The 18,537-nt window shown below is 37.6% G+C and overlaps 1 protein-coding gene across 1 annotated transcript in view; it reads right to left on the reverse strand.

The window, feature by feature from the left end:
- UBR1 (ubiquitin protein ligase E3 component n-recognin 1) overlaps positions 1-18,537 on the reverse strand; it is a gene marked incomplete at both ends in the record, with an annotated part of 112,708 nt that overhangs the window by 14,199 nt on the left and 79,972 nt on the right. Inside the window, 5 exons of the mRNA XM_084240985.1 lie at positions 3,580-3,713; positions 4,938-5,025; positions 12,043-12,193; positions 13,433-13,500; positions 17,704-17,800. Of these exons, the coding sequence (XP_084097111.1) occupies positions 3,580-3,713; positions 4,938-5,025; positions 12,043-12,193; positions 13,433-13,500; positions 17,704-17,800 (538 nt within the window). The remainder of the gene's footprint in view (positions 1-3,579; positions 3,714-4,937; positions 5,026-12,042; positions 12,194-13,432; positions 13,501-17,703; positions 17,801-18,537) is intronic.

Consider the following 18,537-nt stretch of genomic DNA (forward strand, 5'->3'; position numbering starts at 1 on the left):
CCAGATGGTTTCACTTATAGGAGGAATGTAGAGGATCCAAATAAGGGATGGAGGGGAATAATTATAATAAAATCAAAATCAAAATCAATAGGCAACTATAAATCAGAGACATTCTGCAGGCTGGGAGAACAGAGTAGCATCAAAACAGGGGAGGGAAGTGCACAAGGGACTATGGTGATAGTGCACGGGCGAATGGGTGGTGGAAATTTCATGGGGACTATAACTGTTATGAGAAACATACATTGTACCAAAATGAAGAATGATGTAAAAAATATATAAAAACAACCCCCCCCCCCCCAGTATACCACTTCTATGCTGTTGGCTTCTATTTCCCATATATTTCTGGTACATGGCCCACATGTGACTGTGGAAGAGGCAGAGAGGGGGGTCCTGAGGTCTAGGACTGAGCAGCTTCAAGTACTTCTCTTGCACTCTCCACAAGGCAAGGTCAGAAAGTCCAGCCTGGGCTTGTAGCTGTAGAGCAGGAAGTGGTCCAAAATAAGGATGTTGGGTGTCTAAGGCACCAGGTTGGGCACTGATCCCATGGGGGCTGCTCACCCAGGCCTGCACTGTGTTTAGCATGGCTTCCATACCCAAGGAGTATGGTACATCCCACTGTTTGAAGCCATCCTTCCAAACTTCTAATCTTGGGGGTTGAAAGAGCCCTTGTGCAGGGCTCAGTGACTTGAGCAGGTAACACCCTGATACTCATGATGTACTTCATCTCTATGTACAGGGGTGGCTTGAGTTGTTTGTGTGTAGTGGGGGTGCTGAAAGCTGACTCCAGAATCCTGGTACCAGGCTGGGCCCAAATCTGAAGTGCACTCTTTAGTCACATCTGGACTTTACTGAGAAAATCCAGGTCTGGCCTGTGCTCTATGGGAAGTGTGGCCCACAGATTGGGGACACCACACTTATCTCCATCAACACTGCCTTTTATCTAAATTAGTCATGGGTTGGTTGGATAAGAGGGATGCAGGTGGATATTGCTCTAGCTGTCCTCCCCTTCTCTCCCTATTCCATTCCCTCTCCTAGTCAGAGATAACTAACTACACATCCCTCCATTTCTTTAACAGTTTTTAATGAAGGTTATAGATAAGATTACTTTATTCTTGTACCTTCTCAATGATTTCTTCCTTATATTGTTCTTTTCCTTTCCTATTTGGCGATATTTGGCTTTGCACTTGGGGATCTTTTTTTTAAGAGTCTTTGTCCAGTTTTAGTGTTTTGATAAACCACCTTGCTGGGTGAATGCCCATATGGACAGACAGCTGTGCCATTTTCCTCTCCTACTGCACGCTTTCAGTGGAGATGACATTATTTCTTCCTATGAACTTGGACTACCTTGCCAATTTGCTGCCCTTTATAGTGTCCTCACACAAACAACTTCATCATACTTTCAGATGGGCATGGACTATACTTCAGTCTCAGCTCTTTGGAAACAGGTAGACAAAATCTTCCTGTGAATGTGGGAAAATGTACTGAAATGCTTCATATGGGTTCTTGCTCCCATTATAATTCAAACAAAGGATTAAACTTCGTTTGACTACTGGTATTTTCAGTGCTGGCCACGAAAGGGAAAAGAGCCCCATTTATTTTCTCAATGTCGTTTTGCTCAATGTCTCCTCACATAAAAACCTTCCATGACTGAGCTCTCCTGCCCGCCTGTGACTATTCAGGTGTTTCTTTTCACAAACCTTTTCCCTTTGCAAAGCAGCAGCAGCAGCTCTCCTGCCCACCTGTGACTCTGCAAATGCCCCTCTTTTTCTTTCTCCTTTTCCTAATAAACCTGTCCTTTTAAAATGTAAAAAAACAACAACAGGGCCTCCCCAGTGGCACAGCGGTTGTGAAGCTGCCTGCAGCCTCTGCAGCCCAGTTTGATCCCCAGCCACCAGGTGAGGATCCCACATGGTGTGCAAACCTCTCCTGCCGTCCACTGCTCCCCTCAGCAGTGTATTTCTTCGTCAGTCTGCCTGTTCTGTTCCCGCTTTGGCTCTGGTGAATTCTCTCACCCTCCCGCGCTTCTGACTGTACCCAATGCTTGTATAAATAAATAAATAAATCTTTAAAAACAAACAAACAAACCACAAACCTTCCAACTATCTAAAAGAATTACCCACTATCTATTGCCAAGACCTGCTTTATTTTTCTTTGTAGCAAATGTATTACCATTTGACATTAAATGTGTTTATATGTTGGCTTATATTTGTTTGCCTCCCAATAAAAGAAAGGACTTTATTCATTGCCTGTTACAGCACTGACCAGATAAATTAATACATTCTTTTCTTTTAATGCAAATAACAGATCTGTACTGGCAACTATGAGATCCAATAAACTCTACTGAATTGAGTTCCAGATAAAGAAGTTGATAAAGTTGCCCTTATCAGTTTAATTTCAAAGAACAAAAGGAAAAATCTCTGAGCAATTTTGGTGACTCTTCAAAATCAGAAATGCTCTGATTTTTATACATACAGAGCTACAAGTAAGTCTTCTTTATTTTAATCTAGATTTAAGGCAAGTAAATGAGAACAAGACTCTTACTCAAATACACATGGACTTGGTTCACAGCAACAGGTCTTTCCCAGAAACATTTTAATTTTTTAATATATGTTCAAAATTCAAACAACAGAGTATGTAATCAATTTTTCTTTCTAAGCCAAACAATTCTCTTCCCTAAGAGAACCACTTTTTCTAATTTCTTGCATATCCTATCAGTTACATTCTTTGTGCTGGCATTTTTTTAGCTCAAGCACATAAATTATACATGGATAAGTGCTGTGAGTAGGTTTTCCAGATTATGAGGCAAATCTGGTTCTTGGCTTGATCTTTAACCTACACCTGGGTAGAGGCACACATGTTTGGAGTGAACACTGATGTAAGAGGTGGGAAATGGAGAACCTGATTTGCCAGCTATCGCCTTGTATTCTTTCATTTTTTAAAGATTTATTTATTTATGCATACAAGATCTGGAGTACAGGCCAGAGGTGTGATGGGTGACAGGATTCACCAAAGACAGAGTGGGGAGCAGAACAGGCAGACTGACTTAAATGTATTGCTGAGGGGAGCAGCGGGCGAGTCAGGAGAGGTCTGCTGCACCATGTGGGTAGTTCCCTGGCTGGGGATTGAACTCATGCTACAGTGGCCGCGGACAGCTTCATAGGTTGTGTCTTAACCCCTTGCTCCACCAGGGAGGCCCATCACCATCCTTTTTTTTTTTTTTTTTTTAAAGATTTATTTATTTATTTATACAAGCACTGGGTACAGTCAGAAGTGCGGGAGGGTGAGAGAATTCACCGGAGCCAGAGTGAGGAGCAGAGCAGGCAGAAGGACCGAAGTACACTGCTGAGGGGAGCAGTGGGCGGCAGGAGAGGTCTGCGCGCCATGTGGGACCCTCCTCCGGTGGCCGGGGAGCAGCCGAGGATAGAACCGGTGCTGCAGAGGCTGAGAGGCTGTGGGCAGCTTCGCAACACAGAGCTCAACCGCTGTGCCACCAGGGAGGCCCTACCATCTATTCTTAAGGTTGAAGTTAAGGAAAAAAGTCTGTCATTTGCTGCTCTGTGATTTCATTTTTCTACTTACTAGTAAACAGTTCTTCAGGTGGAGTTACTCCCAATAAATAGTGGAAAAACAATGCAGCACAGCGAAGGTAAGGGATGATGCCATTCTTCAAGGAGACCCACAAATACCAGCCAGGAATACCACACTCAATGCAACTAAGAGACAATAATTCCAGAATAGAACAGAATACCGATGAGACTAAAAACTTAGATTTCAAACACACTGTTTTTCAAAAATATAGCTAAGCACTCCAGTATTTTTTAGCCATTAAATTTTTAAAGATTTAAAACAAAATATTTAACTTGCTATAACGTCAGTCTTTAAATGTCCTAATAATTTCCTAAAGAAAACTACAAATCTTTCAATTTGTTAAAAAACTGAGGTACAATTATCAAATATCGTTAATTTCACATATAGAAAACTAATGTAAAGAAATTTGACTCTTTAAAAAGAAGTTTATTCTTCATAAAACTTAAAGCTTGTTAAAGCCTGATTTTTTTGTTTTGAGATTAAAATCCTCATAAAGAAATGTGGAATACATTTATATTTGTATTTATTATGTTTATAACATATAGGTATATTAAAAAATAATTAAAGCAGCAAAGTTAGCTAAAAAAATTCTTTCTTGATTTCTATTTTAAAACTGGTGATTTGTAGAACAGTGAAATATATCACAATACTGTAGTAGTATAACACAGAGTGAACACTGAATATGAACTTCAGTTAACAGCAATGTGTCAGTATTCATTTACCAGCTTTAACAAATGTACTGTACTAATGAAAGAAGTTAACAGGACAAATTGTTGGTAGAAGAGTGAATGGGAACTTTTTGTACTTTCTCTTCAATTTTTCTATAAACCTAACACAGCTCAAGAATCTTATAAATAAATACAGTTGTAAACATACATACTCAGTAGCTATACCAAAAAAAAAAAATTCATGAATATGAAAATAAAAAGGTATATCTGATAGCAGGTGAAATTCAGCGAAGGAATTCTATTGTGATTTGTTAATCACAAAATTGCCAATATATTTCACATATTACTCATAATTCTTAAAAAACCTGTAATTAGCTAAATGCATCAACTATGAGTTACTTTAAAAGGACAACATATTTTATATATTTAAATTATAAATGCAGCCATTTGTTAAAATTTTATCCCATTTTACCGATTTTTTTTTTTGTAGAACAGTTTACAAAAGTAATGGTGTATCAAAACTTGTTTCAGTCTTAGAAATAAGTAGCTATTATTCCAAATGCCCTTACTGATTTTTTAAAACTGGAACTAAAGTAGTTCAAAAGTTATACTGCCAAACAAGCGAACAAAGATGTGGAATTATTAAAACAACACTGAAATAGTCTGAACTACTGGACTCACCCACTTGTATACTGAGAAATTTCTGCCAAGAAAGAAGATGCAGAACGAGCCTCTTCACTCTCTTCTTGAACCTGAGCAAGGGGAAGCCCTGAAAAAGAAATTCTGAAAGATAAATAATTGATTCTAAATATACAACTGTTAGGTAAACTTTATCAGTATATAAGTTGGAGAAACCAACAGGCAGAATTTCAGACTTGTGAAAAAATACATACATGCTAAAAATTTATCTCCTTATAATATGACTAGGTAAACAGAGATCATCTACTTGTTCCACATCACTTGTGTTAGAAATTCAGCCTCTAAAAAAGGAAGTATGTTGCTGTCCTGCTTCATGCTCAAGCAAACAGACACACAGAAAGTTTGTGGCATCATTTCCCTCCGCTAATCTATCCGTAAGGAGAATCATCCTAAACTTTGTGGCAACTGCTAACTCTCCCACTTAGGTTAAGATCTGGGTAAGCCACTTAAGTTCTCAAATTTGAGTTTTATTACATTAAAATGGAAATGAAAATGCCTACATGCAGTCTGCTATGAGAGATGGTACAGCATACCTGAATAGTGCTCTCAATTTTACAAAAGCATTTAAAAGTGCTTTGTTTTCACATTAATTCATCTGAAAGGCCACAGTTAGAATTATCATAAGTCTTTTACCCTTGGATGAATACTGCTCATTTCCTTTTCAAATAAGATGTCTTGAGAAAATAAATACTTATTTAATAAAGAGGAAAATATATCATGAGTTCATATTGATATTTAAATCATTCCAATTTAAAGAATTCAATATATATTTATTTTTTGTTTGAGGTAAATTTCAGATGCAATGAGATGCACAAAAATCAAATACATCATTTGGTGAGTTTTGACAAAAGACACATCCATGTAACAAGATTTTTAAAAATTAACTTTATTTTTAAAGCAGTTTCAGATTCATAGCTAAACTGAGCAGAAATCAGAGTTCCCATATACCTACTGCTCCCACACACCCACAATCTCTCCCGTACCCGAGTGATATATTTGATAAAACTACAATGACATATCATTATTACACAAAGTCCATTATTTATATTAGGATTCAACCTTGGTCTTGTATTATCTGTGGGTTTTGACAAATGTATAATGACATGTATCCACTATTATAGTATCATGCTAAGTAATTTCACTGCCCTAAATATCACTCCTGTTTCTCCATTTCTCCCCTAACCTCTGGCAATCACTGATTTTTTTTTAAATTTTTTTAAAAGATTTATTTATTTATTTATACAAGCACTGGGTACAGTCAGAAGCGTGGGAGGGTGAGAGGATTCACCAGAGCCAGAGCGGGGTACAGAACAGGCAGACTGACGAAATACACTGCTGAGGGAAGCAGTGGGCGTGCAGTGCGCACCATGTGGGACCCTGGCCGGCAGTCGAGGATAGAACCGGTGCTGCAGAGGCTGCGGGCAGCTTCGCAGCCCAGTGCTCAACCACTGTGCCACCGGGGGAGGCCCCCCTGGCAATCACTGATTTTTGTAACATCTCCAGTTTTACCTTTTCAAGGCTGTCATACAGTTGGGATCATACAGTATGTAGTCTTTTCAGATTGACTTCCTTGACTCAGTAATATGCATTTAAGATTCCTCTATGTCTTTTAATTGCTTGATAGTTTGTTATTTTTTTTCCCAGCACTGAGGCATATTAGTGTTTGGATGTAACACAGTTTATTTATCCATTCACTCATTAAAGGATATCTTAGTTGCTTCCAAGTTTTGGCAATTATGAATAAAGCTTCTATAAACTTGCATGTGTATTTTTTGTATGGACATAGGTTTTTGGTTCAGTTGAGTAAATGACAAGGACTGCTATTGCTTGATTGTATGGTAGCAGTATGTTGAGTTAAAAAGCAAAAAAATCCGCCAAACTATGTTTCAGGATGTAGTGGAATTCATTCTTGTCAGTAAAGAATTAAAATTCCTATTGTTAATGTTTTAGATTTTGAGATTTTGGCCATTCTAATAGACGGGGTATATCTCATTGTAGTTTTATTTTATATATATATATATATATATATATATATATATATTTTACATCATAGTTCATTTTTGTAGTGTTTGATTTCTCCTCTCCTGTAAAATTTCCACCACCAAGTCACCCATGAACCATCACCATAGTCCCTTGTGCTCTTCCTGCCGCCTGTTTTTTTTAAAAATATTTTATTTTATACAATTCTTACATCATTTTTCATTTTTGCCCAATGTATGCATTTTCATTTTGGTTATATTCCCCATACAATTGCACCCCCCCTTATTTTGACCCTAATCCTTCCTCTCCCTGCCCCCCCCCCCCCAGTGTATCTCTGGTTTATAGTTGCTTGTAGATTTTGATTTTTACTTTGTATTAATTAGTCTTTTTCCTGGTCCCTTATTTAGGTTTTCTAAATTCCTGCTATGAGTGAGACCATCTGGTATTTTTCTTTTTCTTTCTGACTTATTTCGCTGAGCATGATCCCTTCTAGCTCCATCCATGTTGCTGCAAACTGCATGTGTTTATCTTTTTTGATTGTTGAGTAATATTCCATTGTGTATATGTTCCACATCTTCTGATCCAGTCAACTATTTTTGGGCATCTGCGTTGTTTCCATAGCTTAGCTATTGTAAATAGTGCTGCTGTAAACATAGGGGGCCTGCCTTGTTTTAATCCATCTCCCTCCTCCGCTCCCCTGCAGAATGTCTCTGATTTATAGCTACCTGCTAGTTTTGACTTTTTATTATTTCCCCCCCTGATTTGGTTCCCCTATATTCCTCCTATAAGTGAAACCATCTGATATTTTTCTTTTTCCTTCCTGCTTATTTCACTGAGCATAATCCCCTCCAGCTCCATCCATGTTGGCATCTCATTTTAACTATAATTTGCAAATTTCCTAATGACACATTTTTTCATATGATTACTTGCTGGCTGTATCTTTCTTGGTGTGGTGTCTGTGCAGGTCTTTTGTTTGTTTAATACCAGGTTGTTCATTTTCTTTGTATATTTTCAATAATAATCCTTTATCAGGTGTGTCTTTTGCAAATACTATCTCTGATTTGTCTTCTCATTCTCTTGACATTGTCTGTTGTGGAGCAGAAGTTTTTAACTTAATGAAGTCCAGCTCACCAAATATTTCTTTCATGGATTGTGCCTTTGGTGTTCTATCTAAAAAGTCATCACATACCCATTTAGGTTTTATTCTATGTGTTTTTTCTGAGAGCTTTATAGTTTTATGTTTTATATTTAGGTCTACAATACATTTTTAGTTAATTTTTATGAAGGGTGTAAAGTTTTGTCTATATACTGTAGGTTTGGTTAATTCAATACCATTTGTTGAAAAGACTATCTTTGTTCCACTATATTATCTTTGCTCCTTCCAATATTTACATGTGTTTATTTGGTGGTTTTTTATTCTATTCCATTTTTCTATGCTTTCACCAATACTTTGTCTAGATTCCTATAACTTTACAGAGAACTTTAAAGCTGGGTAGTTTCAGTTGCTTGACTCTGTTCTTTGTATGTGAGTTGGCTATTCTGGTCTTCTACCTCTCCATATAAATTCTAGAATATATATGTTAATGTATTCAGAAAAACCTGATGGGATTTTAAGATATTATTGGATTTTTACTTTATTTTTCTGAATTTATTCTTACATATATTCCTTCTTGTACTGAAAATCTTTGTAGCCAACGACATTAAGAATCCCTTACATAGTTTATCCCCAAAATTAACTAAAATAATTTCAATATAACAGTACTAGTTACCACTAGTACCACTAATAATGTGTTTAGTTTAAGATTTTCTTGGTAGTTCTTTTGTAGTCACAATATATCCTCTATTAGGAAAATACAGTTGAAATGCTGTATAACAAAGTCATTTAAGCAATTATTTTCTCAATATATTTGTTACAGGTAGGCTCATTTGCTGTTTTCAATTTTTTAAAGTATGTTTCTCTCTTTTTTTTTAGTTAGGTAAAATACAAGGATCTAAAATCAAAACTGCATTAAAAAAGAGATTCACAGGCGTCTTTGCTCAAATTGCTGTCCTTTTTACTTTTTTTTTTTTTTTAAGATATATTTATTTATTTATGCAAGCACTGGGTACAGGCCAGATGTGTGGGAGGGTGATGAGAGAATTCACCAGAGCCAGAGCGGGGAACAGAACAGGCAAACTGACGAAATACACTGCTGAGGGGAACAGCGGGTGGCAGGAGAGGTCTGTTGCGCCATGTGGGACCCTCACACGGTGGCCAGGGGATCGAACCAGCGCTGCAGAGGCTGCAGGCAGCTTTGCAGCCCAGCACTCAACCACTGCGCCACCAGGGAGGCCCTGTCCTTTTTACCTTTTGCTTTGTACTTCCAGTGTTTTACTTACAAAAAGTGGAAGCAAACATGAATGTATGTAAGAATATATGTGCATAGGGCCTCCCTGGTGGCGCAGCAGTTAAGCGCTGGGTTGTGAAGCTGCCCATAGCCTCTGCAACACCAGTTCGATCCCTGGTCACCGGGCGAGGGTCCCACTTGGCGCTCAGACCTCTCCTGCAACCCACTGCTCCCCTCAGCAGTGTATTTCTTTGTCAGTCTGCCTGTTCTACTCTCCACGCTGGCTCTGGTGAATTCTCTCACCCTCCCGCACTTATTTATACAGTGCTTGTATAAATAAATCTTAAAAAAAAAAAGTGCATATAAAATATATACATAAAATAACCTACACAAAAGGTATTGTATAACTATTATTCTATAATCTATTTTAAATTAATATATCGTTTTTTTTTGAGATTTCTTTATTTATACAAGAACTGGGGTACAGGTCAGAGGTGCGAGAGGGTGATAGAATTCACCAGAGAGAGCGGGGAACAGAACAGGCAGAAGGACCGAAGACACTGTTGAGGAGAGCAGCGGGAGAGGTAGAAGAAGTCTGCCATGCCACGTGGGTTTCTCCTTGGCCGGCTGGGAAGGAATCGAACCCGCACTGTAGAGGCTGCGGACAGCTTCACAGCGCAGCGCTCAACCTGCTGCGCCGCCATGGAGGCCCTAACTTAATATATCTTAGAGACCACTTCTTTATTAGATCTTGTCCATTCCTCTTTATACCTGTATAACATTTCATTATAGGGAATACCATCAGGTGCTTAAACAATTTCTGCTATTCTAAATAATGCCACAACGAAGAATCTTGTACTTGTATCCTTTCATATTTTTGTCAGTACATTTTTGGGATAGAACTAGAAGGAGGTTGATGGATCAAGGTAAATGTGTATATAATTTTACTAGATAATGTTTTGCTAGATAATATTTTAAATTACCTGTCCTCTACATTTTATGAGCTTTCAGGAGCCCTTATTTATCACTGATACCCAGAACCAGACTTCACTTGCTATTAAGAACAGAGTATAGGGCCTCCCTGGTGGTGCAGGTGGTTGAGCGCTGCACTGTGAAGCTGTCCGCAGCCTCTGCAGCATGGGTTCGATCCTGGCCGGCCAGGCGAGAATCCCATATGGCGAAGCAGACCTCTCCTGTCTCACCATCTGCTCCTCCAGCAGTGTATTTCATCAGTCTGCCTGTTCTGTTCCCCGCTCTGTCACTGGTGAATCCTCTCACCCTCCCGCACCTCTGGCCTGTACCCTGGTTCTTGTATAAATAAATAAACCTCAAAAAAAAAAAAGATTAAAAAAAAAAGATTTAAAAAAAAAAAAACAAAGAGTATAGGGACTCCCGGGTGGCACAAGGGGTTAAGACACAACCTATGAAGCTATCCGCAGCCACTGTAGCACGTGTTCGATCCCCAACCAGGGGATACCCACATGGCGCAGCAGACCTCTCCTGACTCACCTGTTGCTCCCCTCAGAAATGTATTTCAGTACATCTGCCTGTTCTGTTCCCCACTCTGTCTCTGGTGAATCCTTTCACTCCCCCACACCTCTGGCCTGTAACCCAGTTCTTGTATGCATAAATAAATAAATCTTAAAAAAAAAAAAGAATGGGGGCCTCCCTGGTGGTGCAAGGGGTTAAGCACCACACTATGAAGCAATCAGCAACCTCTGACGCATGAGTTCGATCCCTGGCCAGCAAGGGAGCAACCCACATGGCGTAGCAGACCTCTCCTGTCTCGCCCACTGCTCCCTCAGCAGTGTATTTCAGTCCGTCTGCCTGTTCTCTTTCCCCACTCTTTCTCTGGTGAATCATCTCACTCCCCACACCTCTGGCCTATTCCCCAGCTCTTGTATGTATAAATAAATAAATCTTTTAAAACAAACAAACAAAAAGAACAGTATAAAATAAAATTTATAACAATTCTATAATGTTATATTACTCATCTATTCACCCTCAGATGAACATTTGTTCAAAAAATATTTAATGTTTATTTTCTGGCTATAACAAAAGTTGCCAGATATTTGAAGCTTATTAAGGAAGATTTTGAAACTTGAGTTCACTAGTCAAGAAATTTACAATGGGAATGGAGGAAAAGGGAGAAAGGATAGAACAATAAGATATAACGATAAAACAAGAAACCTTATGATAAATGCCGTAAGATCAATGAAGTATTGTAATTGTAGTTGGAAGAATTAAGAACAGTTTCACAGACAGGTTTATTAAAAGGTTGAAAGTATTCAGGGAGGGACAAACCTTGCAGAGACTAAACCCCAGCTTTGAGACTGGGAAATGTGCTAAGTAGGAAAAACAGGTTCAAATGGTTTCCACATTTAGTGGGAGACTAGCCACAAGTTTGCTAGAGATTCAAATGGTTTAGCTAATTAGCCCTTTCAGAACTCTCCCACCTGTTTAACCAGTTAACAATCAATGGGAAGGGCCTCCCCTGGTGGCGCAGTGGTTGAGCGCTGGGCTGCAGAGCTGCCTGCAGCCTCTGCAGCGCCGGTTCGATCCCCGGCCGCCAGGGAGGGTCCCACATGGCGCGCAGACCTCTCCTGCCGCCCGCTGCTCCCCTCAGCAGTGTATTTCTTTGTCAGTCTGCCTGTTCTTTTCCCCGCTCTGGCTCTGGTGAATTCTCTCACCCTCCCGCAATTCTGACTATACCCACTGCTTGTATAAATAAATAAATAAATCTTAAAAAAAAAAAAAAAAACCAATCAATGGGAACTTACCTGTATCTATGGTTAGAAGTATCTGAAGTATGTGGGCCATAGTGATCAAATGGAAGAGATAAAGGTGGTTATATGAAGAACTATCCGATGAAGCCTGCAGCTCAACATTGTCTTGCGAATACAAGGATGGAAATGCTAACACAGTACCTACCTGTGAAAGAAAATGGATATCAACTTGGGTTATAACAATTACCAACACAAATTTTGCCATAACTAAATGCAAAGAACAATAAAAGATGCATTGTGTATGTAGGTTTTTTGTTTGTAACTATAGTACTTGTTTGTTACCACAGTATTTCTCCTAATTATTCAACAGACCATCTTAAAAAATATACCATTAATGGAGGACAAATATCATAATTAAACAGATTATCCCTTTGCTGGGTCTACTTATTGTAGTTCTAGATAGTGGTCTCACAACCCTGTAGTTAGTTCAGAAGATTCAAAGTTAAAATCACTTGGGCAGTTGTTAATATAGCACTAATAAAAAGACTAATAATAAAATAACACTAATACAACCCCACACCAACCAAATCAGAATATCTGTGGGTAGGGCCCAGTGATCAGCATTCTTTTCAAAATTCCCCAAGAGATTTCAAAAGTCAGTGTTGACAACTACTGGACAGAGGCCTGAATAATGAATAACGGCTAACCCCACAGCCACATACTCCATGTTCCCAACCTTACCACTGTTCTCTCTAGAGAATTTGTTTGGAAAAAACTCTTCAAGAAACTCATAAAACAGTTGCCATCCATAATATATGTGTTTGGGAAAAGCTTTGATGTGTCCATACTCTGGTCCTTATCACCAAAGCTAGCTCATACCATCAATCTGCAGCCACTGCAGCACAAGTTCGATACCCAACCAGGGGATACCCACATGGCGCAGCAGACCTCTCCTGACTCACCTGTTGCTCCCCTCAGCAGTGTATTTCAGTACGTCTGCCTGTTCTGTTCCCCACTCTGTCTCTGGTGAATCCTTTCACTCCCCCACACCTCTGGCCTGTACCCCAGTTTTTGTATGCATAAATAAATAAATCTTAGGAAAAAAAAAGAACAGGGGGCCTCCCTTGTGGTGCAAGGGGTTAAGCACTGCACTAGGAAGCATAATATATTACTGGGCAAGTTTACTAGTACAGACACCAGCTAAACATAATTAACCAGGACAAGGTTTATTAAAAGTAAAATTGGTTTCATTTTTAAAGTAATTTTGATAGTGCCAGTCAAATGCATACCTACTTCAAAACAGAATGGACAAAAGGGTTGGAACATAGTTGGAACACCAATAATCTGTTTAATTATAAATTTTAACAAATACTATGAATTTGAATGAGGATAACATCAATTTATAAACTTGAGGGACTTAAATTTTTTTTTATTGAACACTTACCAATACATGAAATAGATCTACAGATAGAAGGCAAGGTGTATCTTCTGATTTTAGGTTAGGAAGAACAACTAAAAAAAAAAATAAATGCAATATATAATTCACTCAGGAAGATAGCCATGTAGTTAAATTTAAAGCAAGCTACAAACTTCTATAACAAAAATGTAATGGTTATAAAATACAGAAATTGGTAAGCCGGTATCTTATACCTTTAAGATATAGAAATCTTATGTAAAGATAAGTTCAAGTGAGAAAAGTCTCCTAGAATGTCTTTAGGAGAAAAACATTAATAAATTAGGGTAACTGAAATAGAGACTGTTCAATCTGAGTGAGCAGAAAAGTGAGACTGGAGGGTATCCAGTGGGCTATGAGGGAGGACAACGGCTGCCTTGGGGGTTGTGATAACACATTGGAAGAGTCTGATCCTGCACCTCTGAATCATAGTGTTGTAAACCAGTATTACTACAATTAAAAAAAGTAACTTTTATACAATGTTCCCTCCCACTATTTTATATTAACTATACTTTTTAATGTTCAGTGTTATATGAAATACGTGAACAAATTTGGGGAGAGGAGCAGGGAGAACATGCAAAGCAGTGTAGGTGAGATGAGGATGGAGATGTGCCTCCCGAAAAAAATTACAGAAAGCTCCAAAGTGAATACTTTTTAATTTGATCAGTCTTTAGAGACTGATTCAGAAATCATGAAAAGGGAAATCAGGAATGCAAAACAACAGTAAGGGCTGTGTATATATGAAAATGAGAGAATTAATATTTCAATAAAACTGTTTTGTTTTGTTTTTTAAACAAGGGATAGAACGCCCTTTTCAGATTTGGTAAGCTTCTTAATCCCAGATCCAAGATTGTAAATAAAAAGCATAAAAGTTGACAGTGTGGGAGCCTCCCTGGTGGAACAAGGGGTTAAGACACAGCCTATGAAGTAATCCGCAGCCACTGCAGCATGAGTTTGATCCCCGGACAGCCAGGGAGCAGCCCACACTGCGCAGCAGACCTTTTCTGTCTTGCCCACTGCTGGCCTCAGCAGTGTTTTTCAGTCAGTCTGCCTGTTCTGTTCCCCACTCTATCTCTGGTGAATCCTCTTACCCTCCACACCGCTGGCCTGTACCCCAGTTCTTGTATGCATAAATAAATAAATCTTTAAAAAAACAAAAAAGTTGAAAGTGTGGACTTTGGAATCAAGTCTGAAATGGGTTCTAGCGATGGCTGTCACTGTCATGGATAAGTGATTTAACTTATTTAAGTCTATAGTGTATCCAGGAATGTTGAGAGGCTCATTATGTACATTTAACATTTATCCTAAGCATGGTATATAGAAACCATTCAATAAATGCTAATAATATTGACTTTATAAAACAAATCAAAGTAATCATAAAGCTCTGTCATTAAACAGCTGGTGTCCTTTCAAGTCACTTACTAATTTACTTCCTCATATTAAAAATTTTCTGCAATATTTCTGATGTATCATTTAACATGTCCATACACTACATACCTGTTTTCTTTTTTCTTGAGTGTTATAAATTGTTTTGCTCTCAGAACATTTTAATAACTCTTAATGGCTAGTTAACCTAAAAATATAAAACAAAACACCACTGCTAATTCTTTGTCCTGAATTCCATTTAACTTTTCAGCCAGTGGAATACTCTATTATCAATTTTTGTTTTATAAGCAGTTAAAAATTATTTTTCTTTCTGGCTGTTGAATATATTTATTTAAAAATTCATATGAAATCAAAAGTTAATTTTGATATTCATATTTTCATTTCATCTATCATTAAGTCCTTCCTTTTACACTAAAACACCTCAGCAAAATCTCTGTGATAGAGTGGGGTTAATATGGGCTTTATGGTCACACAGGGGTGCAAAAACTGGTCTGCCTCTTACTAGTTTATGACCTGGTCATATCCTATCATTTCTCTGTGCCTCAGTCTTCTCATCTATAAGTGTGGATAATGATCATTTCCTTGAAGGGTGATGGGTAGAAGAAATAAGATTGTATAAAAAGATCCTATTATATAATAGTACCTAACACATAATTAGCAGTGAGCATTGTATATCTTATAGCTACTGAAAAATAACACATTAAAATGTATTTGTCATCTTTCACACAGAACAGCTCTCTATTGTAGAGTTCTCTCTTTCTCACAATCATTGTGTTACTCATTTTAGTTCAAAATCTTGCCCCAGTGAATACCATCTGAATTCTTTCCCTATTTCTGCTACTATACACAGATAAACACAGATGATAGTAGAGAGGTATAATTTTTCCTTTCTCCAATCTGACCCATACATTAATTTGACATACAGTATCAAATTAACCACTGAATACTATTGCCCCCCAAATTCCTAAAGAATAAAATTCAAACTTCTCACTGGAGCACTTAAAGCCTTTTGTTTTTATCAAAACAACTTCATACTTCTCTATGTATAGGTACCACTACTCCTACAAAATGTGACATTTGAACTTAGCACACAATTTCCTACCTCCTCAATCTCTGTTCAAAATGTACCTTGTGCTTCGAATGCTCTTTTTGTTCCTCTCAACTTTCCCTGATGTAACCTTTCTTGAAGGTGCAATTCACATCCTACCCTTTGGATCTCTTCCATGTCTCAGTTCTTGGAGTATCTATCAATACTGTGCTACTGTATGTGTGTTTTTATAGGTTCTGCTTCTTTAATTCAGTCACAAGCCTAACAATGGCAGGGGCCCTATCATATACCTTGTTATATAATTTACTGTCCTAACATCTTGCAAATAAAGTTGCTCCCATTAATAAATGCTCACATGACAAGCCTTTATACAGTGAAACACAAAGCTATATTATAGAGCAAAAGCACATCAATTTTGTTAGTTACTTTAGAGATTTTGCAGTATTATTTGTCTCTCCCATCTTTGATGATGTCATAGTTTCTGTTCAGTGCTTATTACACAAATCCCATAATGTGCAATGTATACAAAAGTAGGGAGATTATTAGAATTGCTAATAAAACAAGGCATTCAAATTATGACTAAAATGATAAAGATAGCAAAAGATTAAAAAACAAAATCAAAACAGCAATATGCAAATAGGATAAACTTTAAAGTAGGAACAAAACAGGCACATGTAACATGTACAAAGTCCTGGGCCTGTACAATTGACCAGTAAGGGAAAAATAAAGTATGTTGCTAGGAGAACAGCATCAATATTAAATTCCCAATAACATGAAGTTAATCTGGGAGATCGCTTCAATTTTATTTGAAAATATAGAAGCTAAGCATGAACAGAAGCTAAACTTGAACAGCAGCCTTGGGTGGAGGTGTGGAATTCCCACATCATCAGGGTGAACAGAAAGTTGGTAAAAAAAAAAAAAAAGCTCCTTAAGAAGCTGAAGGGGATAAACAAGGATGAAAGCTGCTTGTCTAAACAGACTTTCCAGGTAAAGAAGTTGGTCAATTTTTTTTGGAAAATATCAGCTAGAACAACTAGAAGAAAACTATGCCGGCTTTAAATCTTAAAAAAGACCGAGTGACTGACTCTTAGTTGGCAGAAATAGACATGGGAAGTGCAAGCTGGAACCTCCCTCCTGTGACATTCTGAACTTATGAACAAATACTTATAAACAGTCTTTTAAAACCCTGACTGTACAGGTAGAGAGGAGTCCAATCGTAGACATCAAATGTCCAAATGGAAATGCAGATAGGCAAACTGAGAGAAAAGTTATTCTACTATTGAATACTCTTTAATTCTTTTTAAAATTAATAGAGAAATACTACATGGGCTTAGAAAAGTTCTAGTATGCCAGAATTTAAGAAAATGAGCTATTATAGCCTGTCTCTCAAAGAAAAGGGTATATACATGGGTCTGCATTCTGAATTACAACACTTAGCATTTCTATAATTCTACATCACTTTGACTCAATAGCAAAATTAACATTTTTAAATTACCCATAGAATTGCTCCTTTTGTCTAATCAGACTGGGATACAGGGATGTTAGTGGCTCTAGATATAGGTTCAGTAAAGTCCCTAGGTGAGTATAAGGGAGGCAAGTTGAAAACATTTGAAAATATTAGTATTTAAAATAAGACTGTAGGTATTACGGGCACAGTAAAGTGCTTTGTTCTAATTTTTTGGTTTTTTATTTCTTTTCAAAGGCTGTTATAGTGAGAATTCAAAATTAGTGCAGTATGCAGTTCCCTATTGAAATATACTGTCAGATATGCAAAAAAACCAAAAACCATATAAATGACAATAACATAATAATTCAGCGAAAATTCTACCTGATAGGAGACGGATCAGATGTTTCCGTATCAGGACCTGAGGACAGGTAATCCTCTGTGCAACTGCAAACTGCATTAATGCTTTCAGACCATTATGCTAAATTGGAAGAAATGGAAAGATAAAAAGGGAAGATGATAGATCTATGTCATTCACTGTAAACAATCTTCTTCTGTAAGAATTAGGTGCAGACTTCTTATATACCTAGTAGTCTTACAAATAAAATACAATATTCTTAATACTTCTACCAAAAGTTTTATGACCCCACCAAATTTTAGTTTCCTATAACAAAGAGGTATTAAGTTATAATCATTTCAATTCTCATTTAAGTACTCATTTTCCTAAGTTAATTTCTTAAATGTCTGGCTTAACTTATTCTATTGTGGTCCATAAAAATATATGAATTTATAGAAATTCCGAAATGATGGCAGAAAACCACAATGTGAGCTCCAAGGCCCAGCTGTCAGGAAAATGATAAGAAAAGGGGTGGTCTAGGAGACCCTTCGTTGCTCCTTCAATGTCACTGGGCTACTGAGCACTGTTTTTCAGGGTCATCTACATTATGAGGTCTAGGCCTGAAGCAGGATTATAGTCTACTAGTGTCAGGATCTGCCCATTAAAGAACCATGGTTAGTTTTATTCTTAAATTCAGCACGATGATTTATCTTATCATTGCTTTATATAAATTAATGATAATGAAAATTTTAAGAGACATCAGTTTTCTGATTTAGCATCACAGGAGGGATGAAGTAAACAAATCTCTGAAATCTTTCTGTGAATTATATTTAACCACTCTGAGATTAAGTAAACTCTGTAAAGTACACAATGTTAGGAAA

Source organism: Talpa europaea (genome assembly GCF_964194135.1).
Source record: "Talpa europaea genome assembly, chromosome: 8".
In the NCBI taxonomy this organism is placed as follows: Eukaryota; Metazoa; Chordata; class Mammalia; order Eulipotyphla; family Talpidae; genus Talpa; species Talpa europaea.